The 20939-nt window shown below is 39.7% G+C and overlaps 2 protein-coding genes and 1 long non-coding RNA gene across 16 annotated transcripts; 1 reads left to right on the top strand and 2 right to left on the bottom strand.

Annotated features, from left to right (window-relative positions):
• Positions 1-1370: 1370 nt before the first annotated feature.
• Positions 1371-5639, bottom strand: si:ch211-105c13.3 (uncharacterized protein LOC325758 homolog). The gene is made up of 3 exons (XM_067510800.1): positions 5477-5639; positions 1990-2111; positions 1371-1871 (listed from the first exon to the last, which is right to left on the bottom strand). Exons 2-3 carry the CDS (start codon positions 2107-2109, stop codon positions 1716-1718), a joined length of 276 nt encoding a protein of 91 aa, XP_067366901.1. The 5' UTR covers positions 2110-2111; positions 5477-5639; the 3' UTR covers positions 1371-1715.
• LOC137130519 (uncharacterized) lies at positions 4670-18615 on the top strand. Of its 2 annotated transcripts, none has more exons than XR_010914859.1 (4): positions 4670-4892; positions 7157-7241; positions 12131-12235; positions 18483-18615. It is a non-coding gene; the product is annotated as an uncharacterized lncRNA (long non-coding RNA). The 2 variants fall into 2 exon arrangements; XR_010914860.1 differs by having other exon boundaries at positions 12131-12239; positions 18483-18589.
• pbxip1b (pre-B-cell leukemia homeobox interacting protein 1b) lies at positions 9503-20936 on the bottom strand. Of its 13 annotated transcripts, none has more exons than XM_067510774.1 (11): positions 20807-20936; positions 18941-19017; positions 18474-18576; positions 18182-18219; positions 17536-17935; positions 16366-16608; positions 16184-16207; positions 13190-13242; positions 12743-12856; positions 12396-12633; positions 9503-12220 (listed from the first exon to the last, which is right to left on the bottom strand). In XM_067510774.1, exons 2-11 carry the CDS (start codon positions 18989-18991, stop codon positions 10719-10721), a joined length of 2766 nt encoding a protein of 921 aa, XP_067366875.1. In that variant the 5' UTR covers positions 18992-19017; positions 20807-20936; the 3' UTR covers positions 9503-10718. The 13 variants fall into 13 exon arrangements, with proteins under 13 accessions (XP_067366875.1, XP_067366877.1, XP_067366883.1 ...); XM_067510776.1 differs by having other exon boundaries at positions 9503-12217; XM_067510782.1 differs by having other exon boundaries at positions 12540-12633.
• Positions 20937-20939: the final 3 nt, after the last annotated feature.

The following is a 20939-nucleotide window of genomic DNA, read 5'->3' as shown; positions in this document are numbered from 1 at the left end:
ATGTGGTATTATTCTTATTATTCTCAGATGTAAACTCTCATGAAAGTTAAGTAATTCATTAGATACTGAGTGTAAACAGTGAATTTGAAGGAGGGGAAATTAGTCCGCAACACTGATGATTTGATGATGACAACTTACTAAACTAATGGTATTTCCTGAGCAGTGGTGCAGGGACAAGGACACATAACTCTTACAGCTCCCTGTTGTGACAATGGATTAGGTTGCTATTATGTTGTGCAACCATTTTGTTCTTTAAAAACAAAGGCTCGGAGAGAGTGCTTGAATTAATACTGGCCCAAGACAAAGATCACTAACTTGATAGCTCCCCCACTGTTTTAGGTAATAAAAAACAACAAAATGACTGTAGGGGTAAGTGTGGGGGTAGAATGTTTACTGGAAGAGATGGTGGTCAGGTCTGATATTAGCAAGATTAGTGTACTGTAACAGTGATGAAGATCTAAAGGTCCCTGGTTCAATCCCGGGTTTCGGCATTGCACCACCTCCTTCTGGCATACGATGCCAAGAGGCCCTAATCTTTCTGATAGGACTTTGCTTTGATGTTCTCTCCTTGACTTAGATTTTTACTTGCGTTGTCTGCTAAATGACTAAATGAATAAAGCCGTAACACCTGGCACCAATGCGGAGCAATCTCCACACAAAGAATCTACAAAAAACACAAAGGCAAACTGTCTAACATACAGACACATGCACACTTTCACAGAACACATTCTCCAAAATAAACATACATCCACAAAATATACAAATAAAGAGAGACCCAAAGCACATCAAAAGTAAATGAAAAGCAACAATGATTACAGAAACACGTATAGTATAATTGTGTACACTTGGATGAACAATCTGGACGATCACACACACCAAGGTTAATGCAAGAGCATCACAAGATGTCATAAAATCTATTTTTGAATCTGCCATCATGGTAAGTGCATCTTCTTGTCAGTGTGTTGTTACTTCAGTATATTGTGTCTGTGAGGTAGCGCAATGTGTGTGCACGCCTGTGTGCAGCATGAGTGTGAATGTATAGTGTTCCAGAGTGGAGGATACTGCACAATAGGAAGTGTATACTGCATTTCAGGATCTGGTTGCAAAAGCTGATATATCTAAAGGCTGCTGAGCCTGACTAGTCAGGGATGTCGCAGCTAAATTTAGCAAGTGCTGCTGGTTTCATTGTAGCAGAGCCTGTAGGACAATGTCAAACTGTATCAGGGAACCACTGTACACATACTGTACAGTATTTCTGTTAAGATCTTCAGCAGAATAAAAATAAATGTTAAAGGTTAATGAAATACTCTATGAAATCACAAATGCAAGGGAAATAGAGACATACTAATTAAGAAGTATGCACAACACAGTTTTAAAATAAAGCTTTTTATTTTGAAAATACGGTATCTTTCATTTAACTGATATCAAAAAAAAGACACAAGCAACTCAGAGTCCTTCAAGGTATCTTTGATAGTGAAGCTAAACAACAATAAGACTGACAAAAGGGTTCATTTGCACAGACATTAAAGTGTAGTTCAGAGCATTCTGCAGTTTGTTGGTTAAAAGTGAAACGAAAAGGATTACATGATACTGGGGAAAGAGTGTACATGATGGTTGGAACATTTGAAAGACATTTTGAGAACCATTTAGAAAAAAGATGCCTAGAAAGAGAAAATATGCTGTTAAATGTCTAATTCCCCCAGTTTCATAAATGTCTACGAAGTGTCTGCATTTGATCCACTATTGCGCTGACTGAGGGAATTGGCCAGGTAGCCAACCAAAGTGAGGTATTCCTGGAAGCTGACCTTTCCATCGCTGTTCTCATCTAGTCCCTTCTGCATCTCCTTAATGGCAGAGCCACTGTCTGTATCCTGAACAGAAATGGGTAGAAGCACTGTGAATGCTCTTAATCCAAACCAGCACAGAAAATCAATAGATTTTTACCGTTTACAGTGAAGGGCGAGAACAAAAGGTTATGTATGGCCTTACCTCCATGATGCTACCAAGCTGTTTCTTTACCATTTTCTCAAAGGCTTTCCCATCTAGGTTTTCCTTCCCTCTGGCAGAGCTAACAAATGTGGTCACAATTGTCTTAATGGCTGACTCCATATCTAAAGAGAAAAGGGGGAGAGAGGCAAATTAAACGGGGAAGTGGCAGGAAGAGATATGACCATATCTTAGTGACTCAGACATCATGACAATAGGTGACTAACTCCAATCCTGTTTTAAACTAACAGGTCCCAAGATTGTTATTAATATGGAAATAAATATGTTTTATTGGAGTATGGGTGGAGGAAAGGTCTGCTTTTAACTATTTATGACATTATTTGTTCCAACTGCATGCAGAGAAGTATATATAAAAATGTGAAGTATACAGTACATAAAACCTGGGAATGCTGTTAATTAAGCGGACAACTGATTCAAACAACAATATTGTTCTGCGTACGAAGTTATAATGGGACAAATACTATTATTTGGTGTTAATTAACATCTTTAAAATGCATTTGAAGTGAATATCTATAAACATGTGAGAAAGGTGAGACAGAGAAGTGATGTCAGCATATAGGAAGATAAGGAGGAGCCCAGGCTTGGAAGATCTCTGAGGTAAACGGACACAGAGAGGAAGTGACCAAAGGCTGAAAGCAAGGGGAGAATCTTAGGAAACCAAAAAATGAGCTTTGATCTCTGACAGTTGACATCTGATTCCCTGAAGCCAGCGGGAGGCCACATTCCCCTTGACAGATAAATAAAAAATAACTTTAATGTTTGATGAAGGGGCATTCGTACTAGCTAAAGATGCCTTATAAATGATGTCTTTCTTTACTCTCACATATACTGTGTATTTCTTTGCATATGATATAAACGGCATAAGCTAGTATGTAGTATGTGATTGGGGTATGTCAGTGGCTGCTGAATTGCTGATTTTCAATATGCCAAGCGGAGAAACAATCACTGGATTACAAACTACTGTAGTATGACTGTATATTATTTATAAGCAAAAAGGAATGGGGAGCTAGTTGTTGATTACGTGAATAATATCTGCATAAACAATACAGAATGAAAATTGCTGGAAAGTAAAGTGTTTGCCTACAGAAAGTTGAGGCTATAGACAGTTTGAAGGTTGAAAGGGTGGAGTCAGTGCTTTTACAACATAATGTATTCGGACACTACTCGGCCGACAGAGGGTCTCCCTAGATTTCTGTTCCCGTTTAGTTTTCTGTTGTCTCAGCCAACAGGATTTCCAAGGCAACTGCTCAAAGAAGCGAAAAGGTCTGAATAAGAGTTACAGATACTTGAGCAGAATTAGTAAGTATCACAGCAGTGTGGGGTGAGACCTTGCACCGGAATTTCCAGTGTCCACTGGAAACTACCACAAGTCAGCAGTGGCCACAGGATGAGTAATGACGATGGGCTGGAGTTGTTAGAGTAACTGTAGAAGCTGGTAAATCTCCAATCTGACACAAATGTCACACCTCAGTGCTCACACTACACCCCTACATACATGGCCTACACACAAACGCATACAGATAGGCAAGGCAAAAGATAGAAAGACACGCAAACACGCATATTTAAAGAGGACGACACCTTTTGGGACTTCTGCATTAACCTAATTACTGGGTGAGTGAGAGCATGCTATGCCGAAACCTGGATTCTGTTTCAAGTCTCCCTGCCAAGCTGGGACACACGACTGTTTCCTACATACATGTAAGCATCTGCCATATATGTTGTTCATCAGTAATTAATAGGTATTTATCCCAACACTTTCCTAACAACCTCCACAAGACAAACCGACACACCACAGTGTGTGTGTGGTTGTATCTCTACAAGCCATACTACAAAATGCCTGACAGGCCACCTTCCCTTTTACAGCTTTAGGTGTAATGAGATGTACACAACATCAAGAAGGCTTTGGCCATAAGTGGAAACATCAGAGCACTAGTAGAAACTGGTAGAAAGGAACATATAGTAGGATTTCTCATGAGAGCAAGAGGTGGCCTCACTGGGAGTGTCTGCAGAGTACACATGAAGCTCTCATGTGGAGGTTGGAATTATCATGACTCAAGTGTGATGAATGCTTGTGTGAGCTCCACCACAGTGTCTTATTTGCACGACTTGTCCTTTTTATGGCGTTACGACTGTATTGTGTCATTTTACAGGAATGTCGCAGCATGCATGTGGTATTCCAGTAGATCCAAACTTTGCTGGTTTGAGACGTCTTCATTTAAAGCAATGCATATGTGAACCATCACCGACAGTTGCATTAGTGTGTGTGACATTTAATATCCATTGTAAATGTAAATGTTATAAAACTGTGAAGACATTTTTCATAAAAGTCAAGAAGCACCTGAAAAAAATCATGTACTTTTGTATTATTTTTGTGTTGTCTTATTTTTTCTTAATAGGTCATGAAAACAGCTGCTATTTCCACAACGTTTAAAGCTGCAGCCAGATCTCTCCTTCAAAGAGGTTTCCAATATTATTAACCATTTACCTGATTGCACAAAGTGTTAATAAACAGTGTCTCAGCACAAATATTGAGCAGACAACTGTGCCTAAGTCTGGGCTTGTAAGTGCTGAAACTGGCTTTAGGTTTTGACTATCCAATCCAGTTATCAGCTAAGTCAGACCCTCCCAATCCGGCCCTCAACACAGTGACAGCTGACACGAGCTGACAGAAAATGTCGGTGTTAGCTATCACTCACATCGGACTTGGACAGTGCAGGCGTCTATAGAGACCACTGACCACGCAGGTCATTATTACGTGCTGGCAACCGATAGTTGATGAAGATTGATTAAGTCGACTGACCGATCAGCTCCACCCAGCCCGTGTTATTTGCACTAGCGGTGACTGACTCACTTCCTCCATGAGCATGTTACCTGTCATCACCCAGGTCGGTATTTCTCCTAACTGCACCGGCTTGAAGCCATTCGAGTCTCGTTACCGGATTCTAATCAACACGTTAATAATTAAGACTGATGCGAGCCTCATCGGAGCGCCGTTACAATGATTACGTGATGAACAGTTTCACCGTGGGGCGGTGACCGCCCAGGCGCATACTGGCGCTGCCAACTCAGTCTGCGCCATGCGTAACGGAGACGTGGGGCTTGCCCGTGTCCCGCATTTACATTTAGGCCCAACTAATCTTGACAATTTGTAAAGAGACTAGAGGCAGGAATGACATTCGGCAAATAAATAAGTAACTGTTACTCGAAACTTCGGTTTCTCTGGAAGTGTAAAGGGATTGGGGTTTTATTACCAAGGGAAACCCGATCCCTGTGGCCGCCGAGCCAGTGACAATAGACACCCTCGCAAATTAATCAATAAAGAATTGATGACACAGTGGAGGAAATACTCTAAACTAATGATGTCAAGTTTGCATGGAAAAACTGTGTAGATTCATCAAAAAAACAAACAAAAAAAACAATCATTCAGCAGAGAAAACGAATGACAAAAGTCAAAGGCAGAAAAACTCACCGTTAGGACGGGGGACAAAAGGCAAGAATCTGTCTCAGCAACTGCTCTGCTTCTTTCTTAAGGAAAGGATCCTCCTCTTCAGTCGTGGGCTAGATTAAGCAGCAACACATATCTTTTCCGTGATTTAACTTCTCACTCCAGCCAGTTTTTTTTCCCATTGTCATAGGGCGTGTGCTTGGGAGAGAAGGAATGTGCAAAGAGGGGCAACTTGAGCAACCAAACAGTTTTCAGCAACTTTTTTTTGTTTAAACAAATATTTCTCTTGTTGAGGAAAATAGAGCGATTCTTTATAATGTGATTGTAAAGTGTGTTTGTATTGGGTTTTTTTCAGCTTGTCTGTGCTATAATGTGCGTGTTCATTTCAGTATTTCTTCTTATGGGAACACACTTTCTCTCAACATGTAGGAACAAGCGCACGCACACGTCGAACTCCGCGTTTGTTCAAATATTTCCCAACACACAGATGTATCCAGGTCACACCCTGAAACTGTACTCACTTTGTGTAAGGACTGGAAAGATACTGTTTCCTACAGAGTATACTTAGCAAACGAGCTAACACGCGAACACATTTATGGATAGCAAGAAAGACATTTTGTCTTTCATTTAGACTTTGTTTGTCCACATCGTAAAACTATGTTTGTGTACAGATGGTGAACAACACAATGTTCCAAGAATTGCACAAGCCAAGCCAATAAATACCCCCCTACACACACACACACACACACACACACACACACACACACACACGCAAGTTCAGAAGATGCAACCCCCCTTTTGCAAACCTGTAAGCACAAGCAGTAGTGAGTGAGTGTGTGAGTGAGTCAGTGAGTGTGTGAGTGAGTACTGGGTAACAGACTAGTTTCTAATGTTGCTCAAATTGTTTCACTGTATTCTGTGACACTGTGTTTGCCAGTTTGGCAGCTGCTGGTGAGAGGACAGGGCGAAAAGCACACAACTGTTAAAAAACAGCATGTGCACTTGGAACAGATTGTAGGGTGTTTTCCATTTGGCTGATTTCCCATTGTAAAAAAAAATCTGCAGGGCACACAGACATGGAGCTGTAACAGAGTATCTGAGGACACTCTGTTGGCTGAAGCCCAAATGCTTGCTTTCAAGAAGCCCAGTGAGCTGCCAGAACTCCAGGAAGTTGAGCTCTCCATCACCATTCTAGTCTACTCAGCAGATAAGCTGGTGGATAAGTAGCAGGAACATATATGTACCTGCATCAAATACCAAATACACTTACAGAGTATTGATTATGTGTGTAGGCAGAAGACAATGCTGGAGTACTCAATGGACTAGAGAGTCTCTGAAGTTAATATTCAGAGGGGGGTTTGGCACATGGACCCTGGCTCTGTCACCATCTAGTGGTCATTGTGTTTACATAATTTCTTTATGCAAGTAGAAATGTGGAATTTTCCACAGCTAAAAGAGGCAGCTCTATATTTTTTGTTAAACCCCAGGAACTACTTTCTGCCATTAGTTCTGCTTTAACAAGCAGAGTGAAATAACACAACCACCACTTGCCGTGACCGGAGCGAAGCTTTCATTCGAGCAGTCTTTGAGGGACAGTAGATTTTTCTTAACAAACTAATTCTTCATGTTTTTTAGGATCAAACTTTAAATGCAGTGTTACATGTCATCAGAAAATGTAACAGCTCACAACGTTCTGCTTCTCAGGTTCTGCAGCTTGCCTTGGAGGAACAGCAAGACCACATGCAGAAAAAGCTGCCCCTGTAAAAGAAAAACAAGTAGCCTTTTGAAGGCAAGTATGACTAACACTTAATTACATGGTCACAGTAAAAAGGGCCAATGTGGCATCCAGATGATACTGATCTAAATATGAATCCACCCTTTTTGGAACCTTATTTAAACTTCGATCTTTTGACAGACTGTGCTGTCATGATCAAAATCTATGGTTATAAGGGAAGTCTTTTCCTCATAGTCATCAAATGCCACAAAACGAAAATAAGCAAATCACTGTCTGTCTGTCTTTTCTCTCTCATGTGGTACATTTGAAGCCACAAACAAACAAATATTTCAGTGGATGTTATACACAGGAGTTGAATGGCAGCAGGAGGAGGGAACACGGGACAGTATTTCATAAAAGATAAAAACGACAAATTCTGTTTAATACAAGAAAATGACATTTCCCAAAACATCTTTATAACACACATTTAAGGTCGAGCTAGAAGAGAAACATGTTTTAAAAACCAGAATCTAGCAATGTAAATTATGTTTGATCTTTTCGTAGCCTGGCTTTCCTGAAGAAGAAAATAAATTGTTCACTGATGTCTCTCATTTCTTTCTTATACAACTTGTGTTTTCTCTGCACCATTAGCTGGAAAGTAACCAAACAGCATTGACCACTTTTCATGGTGTGATGGCCTTTTCAGACCCAACTTCAGTGTTTAACCACTGGCAGAAGTTTTGGATTCCTCTGTGAATCACCTCTTTCAGCAGTAACCCAAGACTAACTCCAAGTGGCAGTCACAGTAAGAATGGGTTAAACATATTACTGTCTGTGTGCACAAACAGTTTAATTCTTTATCTCGGCTCATGTCACTACACCAGCAATAGCCTCACGTTCATCCTTTGCTCTACGAGTGTGAAACTGTGGGTGAGACTGCCACAGGGAGAAAATAGAAAGTAATAAATCAGGTATAATTGTACAGCCAGTGTTGCAGAAACTTTTGAGAATGAGGCACTTGGGTTTCACCTCAGAAAAGTCATATTATTTAACCAAAAGCTCTGACAGAATGTGCACAATTGGCATATTAGGGAGGCAGTTAGCACTAACAAGCACAATGGCTTTATCATCCAACTATCCCCACACCTCGTTTTCTTGTCTCAGCGCACACACACATACACACCTGTATCCCCATACACCTGAAACAGCAGTCTACAGTTCTCCTCTTTCTACTCCCTCGGCCATTATTGAGGATAGAGAGTGCAGCTAGAAACACAAATAAATGGTCTACAGAGGACTGAGAAATCATGGTACTAGGTTTTCAGCAGGGCGATGCTGCTAGTTGTCTTATGATTGATGCTGCAGGCGAATTTGTATCTAGGGCCTTGTTTGTCTATATACAAAAGGATAATTCATGGTTCTTTCATTTTCTGACTGCCTACTGTATCAACACCCAGCATTTGTACTTTAGAACAGATGCATAATATTATGTTTTAAAGAATGTGTTCAAACACAAAAGGAAACACAAATAATGCGTGTCTTTGTAATGCCTACATGAGCCTTGACTTTTACATGTAGTCAGCAGGAAACTGAGGTGTTTCTTCTGTGTTGCATCATGGAAGCAACAGAGAATGAGCTTTACAGTATTATGAGGAGTAGGGAATATCTATTTACAGTCACTACAAGAGTGATGGTAACGTTTGCAACTTCCTTGTATTCTGCATAAATAGATCATAAAATGTGACCTGATCTTCACTAAAGTCACACCCATTAAACATGCAAAGCCATGGTGGGAAAACTCGATGGCTTCTGAGGTCAGTAAACATCAGATGGGGTCAGGTGTTAGCAAACCTGGAGTCCAATGAAACGAGAATGGAGGTGTGGTTTAGAACTACCTAAACTGTAAACACCATAAAACACACCAAATCAGCTGACTCAATAGAAATGAGAGAAAATCAGCTGCCTCTGAAAGAGATTTCAAACAGCAATCACTTGTTTAGTGTATCTCCTGTTTTATGGACAGATCAAATGAAGGTGGAATTTTGAGAAGAACACACAGTACTAGGTACATAAGTGGCATTAAAAATAAGCAGCAACACAGTTACAGGAAACACATGAAGTTTGAAGTTATTGCTGCCAATAGTCATCCAACCAGTTATTAAAAGGATGTTGACTTTTTGTGTGTTTAATGAAGATATAAAGTAAATGGTTAGTAAATGGTTTTAAACATAAAAGAAATATCAAATCTTTAGTTCTAAATCAGAATATTTCAATGTAATGTTCTTTAAATATGGTCAAATAACTTCACAGGTGAAGAAAAAAAACAAAGTTCTCCATTACACTGACGCACCAAATTTATTTATTCTTGAGAAAATAATGAGCAAATATAAACACTTACATAGAGAACAGCATTGAGAATGTGCAGCCCTCTATGCTGCCATAAACGCCAAACCATAAATAGTTCTGCAATATTACTCCTCTATGTGGCTACAGGCCCCTGAATAAGCAACATTTCAGAAGTTAGTGGATTAAGATAACAAAACAAACAAAGAGACAAAAACATCTAAGTCAATAAAACAGTGTATCATTCACAAATTATCACACAGGATAATTTAGTGCAAGACAAAGGTTTTGTACCTGGAAAAACAAAATGCTAAAGTTTCATGTGCCCATCAATTGATTTTATTATGACATCCTCTATAAATACATTAACTACTAACATATACTTCTGCATTTCTGCATGGTTCTTAAAAGTTTTAATGCAATACATTAAAAAAAAAAAAACTGCAGAATTCTAACTTCACTGAATACATTCATTAAATTAATTTCAGCAGTTTGCATTTACACCACACTTTAAAAAAAAAAAAAAAGGTTAATGGTTTGAGGATAATCTGAAATAAAAGTCCGGCTAAGCAATTAATACTTAAGAATGGCAGAGCGTGGTCAGTGAACACGTATACAGTGCACAGTGCTGTTCGTGGCAGAAGAGTTGAAGTGTGTGTAACACTATATACACCGTTTAATCTAGAGATCAGAGTCAAAGCAGAGCAACATCCAACTCAATAAAAAGGTTTTATCGTCCCTGGGCAAAGAGACAAAGTTAACACTTTCTAGAGAAATGGCTTTCAGACCAGTAGCTGTTCATGAATAGCTAAAAGTGCTTGACCGCAAAGGACAACATCTGGGTTTTGAGAGTTTTCTATGGAATTTAAAAAAAAAGAAAAAAAAAAAAAGACTATTGTATCCATTATTCTTTTTAGCTGTATTGTCTGGGCCCTCATCTTACTCGAGATCACAAAAAACCATCACCTGATATAGATGGGCCCTTTCTTTACCAGTGTGTACTAAGGTGTGTGTAAATATGAAACACAAAAATCTCCCAAACAATGAAATGTAATTACAAGTCAATACCCTGACTAATGGAAGTGATAAAATAAGACAGGATGATTCATGTATTCTTGTAAGCATTTCTGGTCCAATAAGACGTGTTCCCTTTGAATAACCCCTCATCCTTCAGGACTCTTCTTAACCGCTTTTGACAGATCCATCAATTCAGCCACGTCCTCTTCTGTTCTCCTTCCTCCACTCCCCTTTGACCTCCTTCTCTGCAACTGCTGGCACTGAAAACTTTTTTATGACCTCATTTTCAAACTCCTCTATTTCTTCTTCTATGGCACTATCCTCCGCTTCCCCATTCTTATTCCCTTCCACCATGTGTTCCAAAATATCACTAACATCCTCTACAAAATCTTGAAAACTCATCTGGTCATGAACAAATACACCATTTTTGAAGAACTCAGTGGTTAGCTTCTTGAGCTCCTCTCTTATGAATGCCTCCACTCCTACCTCCTCTGCCTTGTCTAGGTATATTTGGAGGACTGCCTCAAACTCAGGTAGGGTGACGGGTAGCAGCCCCTCAGCCTGAGCGCAGGTCTCCAATGAACTACAGTGCTGTGAGGGTTTGGAGTTGTGCTGGAGGCGGTCTCTCTGCTGGTCCCAGTAATCAGGCTGTTCCAGGGAGGGTCTGCGATGTGTGTGAGGGGAATCCCTGTCTCCCCAAACTTGCTCTTCCTGGTGGTTGTGATTGTGATTACTAATAAATGTGTGCTCATCCTTGTGTTTCTGAAAAGTTGATCTGTCCTTTTTCCAAGCTCCATGCATTTGCTCTCTCTCACCATCTCTCTTCCACTCTTCCCTCTTTTCTGGTTTCCTCTCATCCTTCCTCTTCAATTCCTTGTCATCTTTGCCATTTTTACTGTTCCACTTGTTTTCACTCCGTTGTTTCCTCTCACCCTTTTCCCTCCTTTCTTTATCACGACTCTTGCCGTGATTTTCCCCCTCCTCCCATTGTTTCCTGTTACCCTTTCCTTTCCCTTCTTTACCATTTTTCTTCCACTCTCTCTTCTCTCCTTTCTCCTTCCAATCCTTTCTCTCCCATTTCTCTTTGCCACTTTCCTTAAAGCCACCTTTCATTTTCTTCCACTCTTTTTCCCCCTTGCCCCTATACCTTTCCTCGTGGTCATTTCCTCCTTTCCAATCTATGTTTTCCTCCCTGTCCCTCCATTGTTTACCATCATTCACTTTCTCATGCTTAGTCTTTTTCCAGTCCTTCCCCTTCTTTAAATCTTTTCTTTCACTTTTCTCTATCCACTCTTTGTTCCCTTCCCTAGCCTTCCAGGGTTTTCCTTCATCGCCTTTGCTAGCCATTTCTTCCTTCCATTGTTTTGTCTCATCACTGTCCTTCTTCTTTTTATTCTCCTTATCTTTTTCCTTGTCAGATTTTCCCTGCTCATGTTTTTCCATTTTCCATTCAGTTTTACCTACATCTTTGCGATCCATTTTATGTCCTTCTTTTCTGTCTCTTCCTTTCCAATCCTTCTCGCCAATGTCATATTTCTTCTTCTTCCAGTTTTTCTTATTCTCATTTTGTTCATCCCATGCTTTCTTTGCCTCTTTTTCTTCAGTCCCAGCAGTTCCCTGCCTGGTATCCTTTGCCTGACCACTGGGGGGCAATGTCGTGAGCTTCACAGATTCTTGCGCTGCTTCACTGGCTGCTGGAGGAAACACAAGTAGGTATTACAACTAAGCATTCAAATGATAAAACAGAATAATAAAAGAAGGCAAGCATCTCCACTCTCCCTCGCTATCTAATGACTATCTAATCATCCTGTTAGATTTTCTACCCTCCTCCACATCCCCTTACTACCTCCTCCCTCTGTTCCTTTGTACCTGAGGAGAGTTTTAATTCAGTCAGAGTGGATCTCAGTGTTTCTAGTTCTTTCTGTAGGTTCAGGACAGACTCCAGCTCTCTCTTCATCCTCTCATTTTCTTTCTGAAGGACAGGGAGAGATGCCATCGCTGCCTTCAACCTACTGTTTTCCTTCTCCACTTCCTGCCACCGCAGCCGCTCCTTAGCTTCCTGTGCTGCCTGTCCCCTGGCTACTTTTAGCTCTTCTTTCTGTGCCTGCTTAAACAAAAAGAACAGGAAAGAGGGTCCTTGAGACACTATGATGCACAGAAGATAGATAGATTAGATAGATACACATGATAAATGCAGAGACAGAATGGAGTCACACCTGAAGTTGCGCTTGAAGTGCTAAAATCTGCTGGTTTCCTTCAGCTAACTTATTCAGTATCTCTGTATTGTCAGCATTTACTGCGGATGAAGGAACCTCTGAATTTAGCCACTCCTGTCAACAAAATGCAGACAGTACAACATAATAGCAAGATTTTAGATGACTTCTACGATTTATTATTGCCAAGAAAAGTGCTGAAAAATTAGAGAACAGTACGTGTTGATAAGATGGGAAAGAACAAAAGTCTAGAGTAGCACAGTTGGTATACAAAAGCAGTAATGCTGCCAGTGTTGCGGGTGGTCTCTATCGAGGATATCTCACAAAATATTCATGGTGTGGTACTCATTGTACTTTTACACAAAATGGCATACATAATGAATAAATGTGCGACAAGATAGAACAAAAAGAGTGTAAAAGTAGAAAGTGTAAAATTGACGTCAGGCTGACCTGCTTTCCTGGAACCTCCGAGTCTTTCAGCTCCCTTGTACCATATTCACTTTCTGAAATTCATCATGCAAAGATTTGTTTCAATGAGCATAATACACTGAAAACACTTATTGCATGTTATTGGGGAAAAAGAATCACCTCCACAAACAAAAATCAGTGCAATCATTACTGAAAAGAATAAGCGCACATATACACTACTCACAAAAAGTTAGGGATATTTGATTTTCATCTGAAATTTACGGAAAATGTAAAAAGTTCATGCTACAGTGATATTAAATCATGCAAGTAGGGCATTTAAGTAGAAGCATGCAATTTCTTCATCTTAAGCAATTTGAAACAAAAGCAATGGGTATACCACAACAAAAAATGGAAATGTCTCAAAAACTTGTCAATTGTTAGGTGTTTTCTTGGTTTTATCAAAATGTGAATAGCATGATGATAGAGGAAATGTTTTTTTTTTTTTAACATAATACATTTTTATGGAAAAGATGCCAATTTACATATATGTAGATCACATAAGTATTTTACATAGTTCTAAACACATCTTTTTAGTATTTAAATTAAAGTTTTTGTCTTTTCAGCTACTGAGGACTGCACCAGTATATTAATGGTGCCATCTGTGCAGCATGAAAATTGTATCTCAAACATGGGAGAGACTTTTCCCCTTTTCCTTTACTTAACTGCAATGTGTTGAATCTAATTCTTGGTTTCTTTCCTCGCCATATAAAACAGGAAATCCACTTACTCCATTCCTTAAATTGATCATCTTTCACATCTTTGAACAGAGCGGGCCGTTTTTCTGCAGTTGTTTTTAGAAGTCATCTTCGACCCTTTGCCAAGTATACTCAGCTATTTGTTGTAGAGAGATTATGTCTTGTCTTTGAGTTTTATTTTTATTTGATTTGGTTGAGAGATTTTGCAATATGCAGCCATCTCAGTGAACCAGAAGTCAGAGAGACGACTGTTTAAATACATATTGCCATTAAACCAGAACATTTAGTGTTGTGATTATTGCAGTTAATCACCTTGTTAAAGAACAACATATTATGCAATAAGTAATGAAACATTTGGACATGTGCATTCAAAAGTTTAGGGAAGATCAAATTAAGAGCACCTGTAAATGTTATGGTGCATTTTAGGTGCATTCAGAAATTTCACCCAAAAGTCAAATATCACTAACTTTTTCTGAGTAGTGTATACTGCATAATATTTTTAAACTCCAAGTCAAAGGTAAGGGAGAAGATAAAGTGCATCCAGAAAGTATTCAAAGCGCTTCTCTTTTTCCACATTTTGTTATGCTACAACCTTATTCCAAATTGAATTGAATTCATTATTTTCCTCAAAATTGTACATAAGTATTCATGGCCTTTGCCATGACACTGGAAATTGAGCTGTGTTGTATCCCGTTTCCACTGATCATCCTTAAGATGTTTCTACAACTTGATTGGAGTCCTCCTGTGGGAAATTCAGTTGATTGGCCATGATTTGTAAAAGCATGCAACTGTCTATATATGGTCCCAGAGTTAACAGTGAAAGTAAGAGCACAAACCAAGCTATGAAGTCCAACGAATTGTCTGTAGACCTCCGAGACAGGAGGTCTCAATGTATTGATACGTTCCACACACAGATATGGGGAAGGGTACAGAAAAACTTCTGCAGCTTTGAAGATCCCAATTATCACAGTGGCCTCGATCATCCAAAAATGGAAGTTTGGACAATTCCTTGGTCCACCAATCAGGCCTGTATGGTAGAGTGGCCAGACGGAAACTACTCCTCAGTAAAAGGCACACAACAGCCCACCTGAATGACTCTCATACCATTAGAAACAAAATTCTCTGGTCTGATGAAACGAAGATTGAACTCTGGCCTAAATGCCAAGTGTCGTTCCTGGAGGAAACCAGGTATCGCTCACCACCTGGCCAATACCATCCCTACAGTAAAGCATTGTGGTGTCACCATCATGCTGTGGGTTATGTTTTTCAGCAGCAGGAAGTGGGGGACTTGTCAGCAATGTACAGACATCCTTGATGAAATCCTGTTCCAGAGCGTTATGGACCTTAGACTGGGGCGACTGTTCATCTTTTAACAGGACAAAGACCCTAAGCACACAGCCAAGATAACAAAGGAATGGCTACAGGAGAGCTCTTTGAATGTGGGCCAGCTAGAGCCCAGACTTGTACCATTACTTGTACAATTTAACATCTCGTAAGAGATGTTAAATGAAGAGATGGTCTGAAAATGGCTGTGGACAGACACCCCCCACCCAACCTGATGGAGCCTGAGAGGTACTGCAAAGAAGAATGGGAGAAACTGCCCAAAAATAGGTGCGCCAAGCTTGTAGCATCATACTAAAACGACTTGAGGCTGTATTTGGTGCTAAAGGTGCTTCAACAAAGTATGAAGCAAAGACTGTGGGTACTTATGTACATGTGATTATGTGATTTTTTTTTATACATTTGCAAAGATTTCAAACAGACTTCTTTCACATTGTCTTTATGGGGCGTTATTTGTAGAACTTTGAGAATTTGATCCATTTTGGACCATAAGGCTGTAAAATCAAATGTGAAAAATGTATGAATACATTTTCTGGATGCACTGTATTTGTTGTAGGTTGAAAACCTTGCATCTTAGTTTTTGCTAATTTTCAGTTCTAGCTTACCCTCAATTTTTTTAACACTGTTATTGCTAAGGAAAATTCCCTGATTAATGACTAGAAAGGCATAGTTGTCATGCTAACGTTTTTGTTTTACACTGCAACGATGACGGTACAAGGTTTTCATTTAACACATCGCATCGCAACGCATCACTGCAAAGGTGCATAAATCAACCTCCTCTCATCACACAGGTTTAAAAGCATGCAGCGCTGAAAATTTGCTTTTAAAATGTGCCAGATGCAAAACTGTTCATCCTGCATGTTATGTGCATTCACATACACAAAAGCATGCTGCGAGTAAGAAAACCCCCATGAATTCATTTGTATGCACACAAACATACCCTCATCCAGGTCCATGAAGAAACCTGCAGGTGTAATACACCTCAGTCTCAGAATACCCAAATTATAGTCCACTGCTATAATCACTATATCAACATTTTCAAATTTGTCTAAAATTTATTTTAATAGCAATAGCTCACCAAATGAGAGGTTTACTTTTTTAAGTGCCTTTTGTAAAGGTTACCTGAAATAAAGATGGTCCCGAGGCCCAACAGAATCACTGCACCCAGGATACATTTGTTCACAGACAACCCGCTGTCTTCATCTCGCCGTGGCAGCTGAAAATCTTCCTCTGCTTCCTCTTCTTCCTCTTTCCTTCCGATCCTCTCAAAAGCTTCTAAGATAGACCTCCTCCTGACCTCTGGCTCTCCTTCCTCTCCTGTCTTCTTGGTCCTGTCCTCAAGAAATTCTGAAACCACGAATGAGCCTGAAACGGGGAAAGTGTAAAGCTCTTACTAAAAGTATATTTTAACAATTACATAGCAATTTACAGGTTTGATCTATTAAATGGGCAATCCAATGGCATATGTAATGAAAACACGGCATCATTTAATTTAAAGGTATCTATTAGACAGTTTAATTTCGAAAGGGTTATTGTTTAAAAACAAAGCTGTTGCATAATACTGCAGACAAATTTGCTTATTCACGGACAGTTGATGCCGACAGAACAGCACCGCAGCCACGGTACTGCAGAAGAAACTCCAAATGGAAGTTAAAATTTGCTTCTTTTTTGGCTCTGCTGTGCACGGTACACTAATTTGCACTATTCCCATTCCTTAATCTTCATTAAACTGCATAAATAAGGCTTATATCTTGAATAAACCACCTAGACAGTGACTCAAACGCTTCATTTTGCAACTTCTGATGCCTTGAAAATACAATGCATTTAAGTTTCCAAACCATCTCATTTTACTGTTAAACATCAATGGTACTATACACAGGCACTGTGAAGAACTTACTGAAGACAAGACAAAGGGCTGCACACTAATAACACCACACTGAAAAAAAATTTGGAGGTCAAACTCCTTCTGAAGCCAATTTATTTCTACAGAGTGTAATGCAAATATAGGGTTCTCTATCAAATCATGCTCCCTTCCCAATAGCAACCACAGCCTCTACAGACAACCTCCCAACCCAGGTACTTAACAAAATCATAACCAGCTGGTCCACCAAGTACATTTCCAACACAAATAGTGCATACTGCTTAATCTCAAAAAGTGGAGAGGATATGATATGGGATTACCATATGATGATCCTTGTCATGTATATAACAACACAGACATAAGACAACTGATGCTGAGGGTATTCTAAAAAGTACTACTTGTACTACTGAACAGATTCTTGTTGTCCATACCTGCCTGTTTCCCTATGTCAGTCATCTCTGAAGACAAGTCTGATCCCTCCCTTTCCTTTTGTGGCTCCTCCCCATATAGCAGATGTAGTGCTCCTTCCTCAGAGAGCCTCTCTTCTTCCTGTATAAACTCTCCCCCTTCCAGAGTCTCTGTCCTCAAAAGTGAAGTTGGGGGCTCATCAGGAGAGGGGGTTATGTGGGTGTAGGAGTCAGAGAATGAATCAGGGTCAGGGCTAGATTCTGCTGGGCCCTCAGAAAGACCCGTTGACTGGCTGAAGGCATTGCTGTCAGTGAAAAGGCTGCCAGAGACTTCAGAAGAGGTGGAAACAGTGGGATCAGTGACAGTGGTGGGCACAGAGGGTTGGTGCTCTGTGCTTGTGTCTCCTGATTGTTTCTCTGATACCTGCATGTAAGAATCAGGTCATTAAAATTCCTTAGTGTATAAAAATCACTCAGATGTTTTAGGGCACCCTATATTTGAGCAGTTTTAGTGCAGGTGCTTCTGTTTTTTTGCATTTTGTGCAAGTGCCTTATTAAACCCCTTGATTTTACTTGATTTCCAGAGTATACCATCAAAATTCTGCTAGTTATTGCATGTGCTTGATAAGATGTGTAATAAATAATAGATGACAGAAAAATTACGTCTTACCAGGTGACAATCCACAGGGGCTTCTGCAGGCCCAGAGCCTGGTTCATGAAAAATAGAGAGACAAAGCAAGACCTTTAGAGTATTAGTTTAACAATTTGAAATGGAGAAGATCTAATTTGGGGCACTGGTGTGCTATGCTGTAGAGCACTGATACTGTGTTATATTATGTTTTAATTCTCATGTCATTTTGATTATTAGAGAAGGCAAATGAGCAAAGGTAATTAAGTAGAAATACAAAATGCAATCAGTAAAGTAAATTTGTTTTATTCCTTTGTGACATAAATAATCATACAATTCTCAGGTCTGTTGCAACAAAAACCTGCTGCCGATGCAAGTCTTTCTCCATTGGGCTCTGTCCCCTCTGCCAAAGGCTTCAAGGTTTCAGCAAGAGTCTCCTAGGACAACAACAAAAAAATAAATTAAAAAAAAAAAAAAAGGTGTGTTGTTGTTTTTTCTGAGCTCCCGTATTGACTAAGCATGACTGCCTTGCTCAACAACTGCTGACAAAATACCAATGAACAAGGCAGCAAGTGTTTAAGTAGCCGTCAGGCCTATGCTTGCTAAAGACAACCTTTCTGAGCAATTGTTAAATCAGAATGAAGGCAAGAAACACAGTCTTTTATAGGAGCCCTATTTCACATTCAGGTGACCTAAAAACAAATCAACTGGGAGAATGAGTATTCTGCTTTTAAAATTAAGAATTTTCATTGAGGTCATGCACAGCAACATATTCCTATGCTCTTTTCGGAGTGGCGGTACCTCAGGAGTGAGAATGGTCCAGCTGTTGTTAGCACTGCTGCAGCCAGACATGGCCCCCTAGAGGCTGTGCCTGTCTCCTGCAACACAAGAAGGACATAAAAAAAACAAACAAACAAACAAAAAAAACTGATTACATGGTTCATAGTAATTTACTTAGCAGAAATTAAATTAAGGTCCTGTTTCCCCTGTGCCTTGATGCGTTCTGAATGAAAACTGCATAGTGAAGCCTAAAACGTGAATTGGTGGTGAAGGAAAAACATGATTTTGGTTTGTTACCAGTACACTAAAGCAACGGCTAACAAAACCAAGGGTCAGGGTGTATTGTTCAAACAATGGCCACTAGTCCACATTAGTGTGACAGTGTGAGCACTGTAGCTTTAGGAGATTTACATTTCATTTACGCATGCACATGATTTGAATACATGACTTTGATATGCAGCCTCACCCAGTCTGCCAATAAAGAACCTATTGTACAGTGTTGCTTACACATTGACGTGCAACTGTGAGCATTTTCGTGTAGGAAGTTCAATTTCCTTGGAGCATTCAGATCTTCATTAGTATTTTGTGTGTGTCATGGGCCTTTTGGTCACCCTGGCTTTTGACTAGCTGTGAAATGTTTTGGCTGAGACATGGGTAACTAAGGCTGGCACTCTAGGACTGTTCAATACAAAGCAATGGGTCTGTTAACCTGACATCTACATACTACCAAATCTCAGCAGTGTATCATATATTTGTAGACTGAATAGGAATTACACATTTTATAGTATACTATAGTAATAGAGATTTCTAACCTACCCCAAAGGTATTATATGTAACCAGCAACACTTATTTCAGACAGTGTCAGGTATAAAGCCTTTGCAAAGGACGAAATAAAAGACATGCATAACTATTATGTATTGAGTGGCTTTCTTCAGTGAATACAGGAATAACAAACCACTTAAGTTAACACCACACTGTCTGGATAATAACACACTTTACTCCACAAATTCAATTTTCTCCCAGCTCCACAATTTAGGTCTCCTAATCAAGTGTCTCCCAAGAGAAGCCTACTGAATCTAGCCTAGGGCCCAAGGAACATTGTGGAGCATATAGTGGAATGGCTTAAATAGTATCAGCTAAATATAGCTACCAAGAGATTGAGTAGAGACAGAAGGAGAGAGAATGCAGTAGATGGCAATGGGGAACACAACAGAGCAAGCAATTCATTTTAAGGACAGCTTTAAAAGGATTATTTAAATGCACCCACAAAGCCAAATGGGCTTCTAAGAAAGAAAATTACATTTCACTGCCATGTAGTCTAGTTTTTTTACTTGAGCAAAACTTAACAATATATATGGCGACAGCAGCAGGCTTAATGCCTTGATCTTAGCAGTTAAAATGACCAAAAAAGGCCAACAGAATAAACTACACGAAAGGTCATGACGACAGGAATGTTGCACTGTCAGGAAAAGCCCAAATAGCAGCCTGTTCCCAACAGTTCACACACAGCATCACCATTAACGCAGGTACTTTATTGTGTTTAGTCTGTTTTCAGTGAAGCTTATGACAGGAAATGTTATATGTCTCTGCCCTAAACTTTAGCTAAAGAACAACAAAACTTACTTACGCACTGCTTTAAATTGAAAAACAAAAATCACTTCCTAAACGCGCCGAAAATAAGTTACTAAAGCAGGAAAACTGTAAAAATTTGTTATTAAAACCAAGCCTTCCATTTTCACTACCGTTTCAACAGGGAGTCGCGCAAACAGGGAAAAGTGACTAAAGCGACGTTGACGACGAAATGTGAGAACAATGAAACAACAGTTTAGTTTAGTTGTTACTTTATAATAAAAACAATTGTAAGAAGCAAATTCAGGACATTCCTACCGTGGTCCGTCACTTTACTTCAGATCCCACGGTCTCTGTCAGAAACAGCAACCTCTTCTGGTTCTTCCATCCAACTTGGGAACTTAGAACATGCCTCCTGAACATGAAGGATCCACGCGACTGTCGTCCAGTC

This window comes from Channa argus, chromosome 7 (assembly GCF_033026475.1).
Source record: "Channa argus isolate prfri chromosome 7, Channa argus male v1.0, whole genome shotgun sequence".
NCBI classification, from domain to species: Eukaryota; Metazoa; Chordata; class Actinopteri; order Anabantiformes; family Channidae; genus Channa; species Channa argus.
The sequence above is the reverse complement of the archived record's forward strand: the minus strand, read 5'-3'. Positions and strand labels throughout refer to the sequence as shown.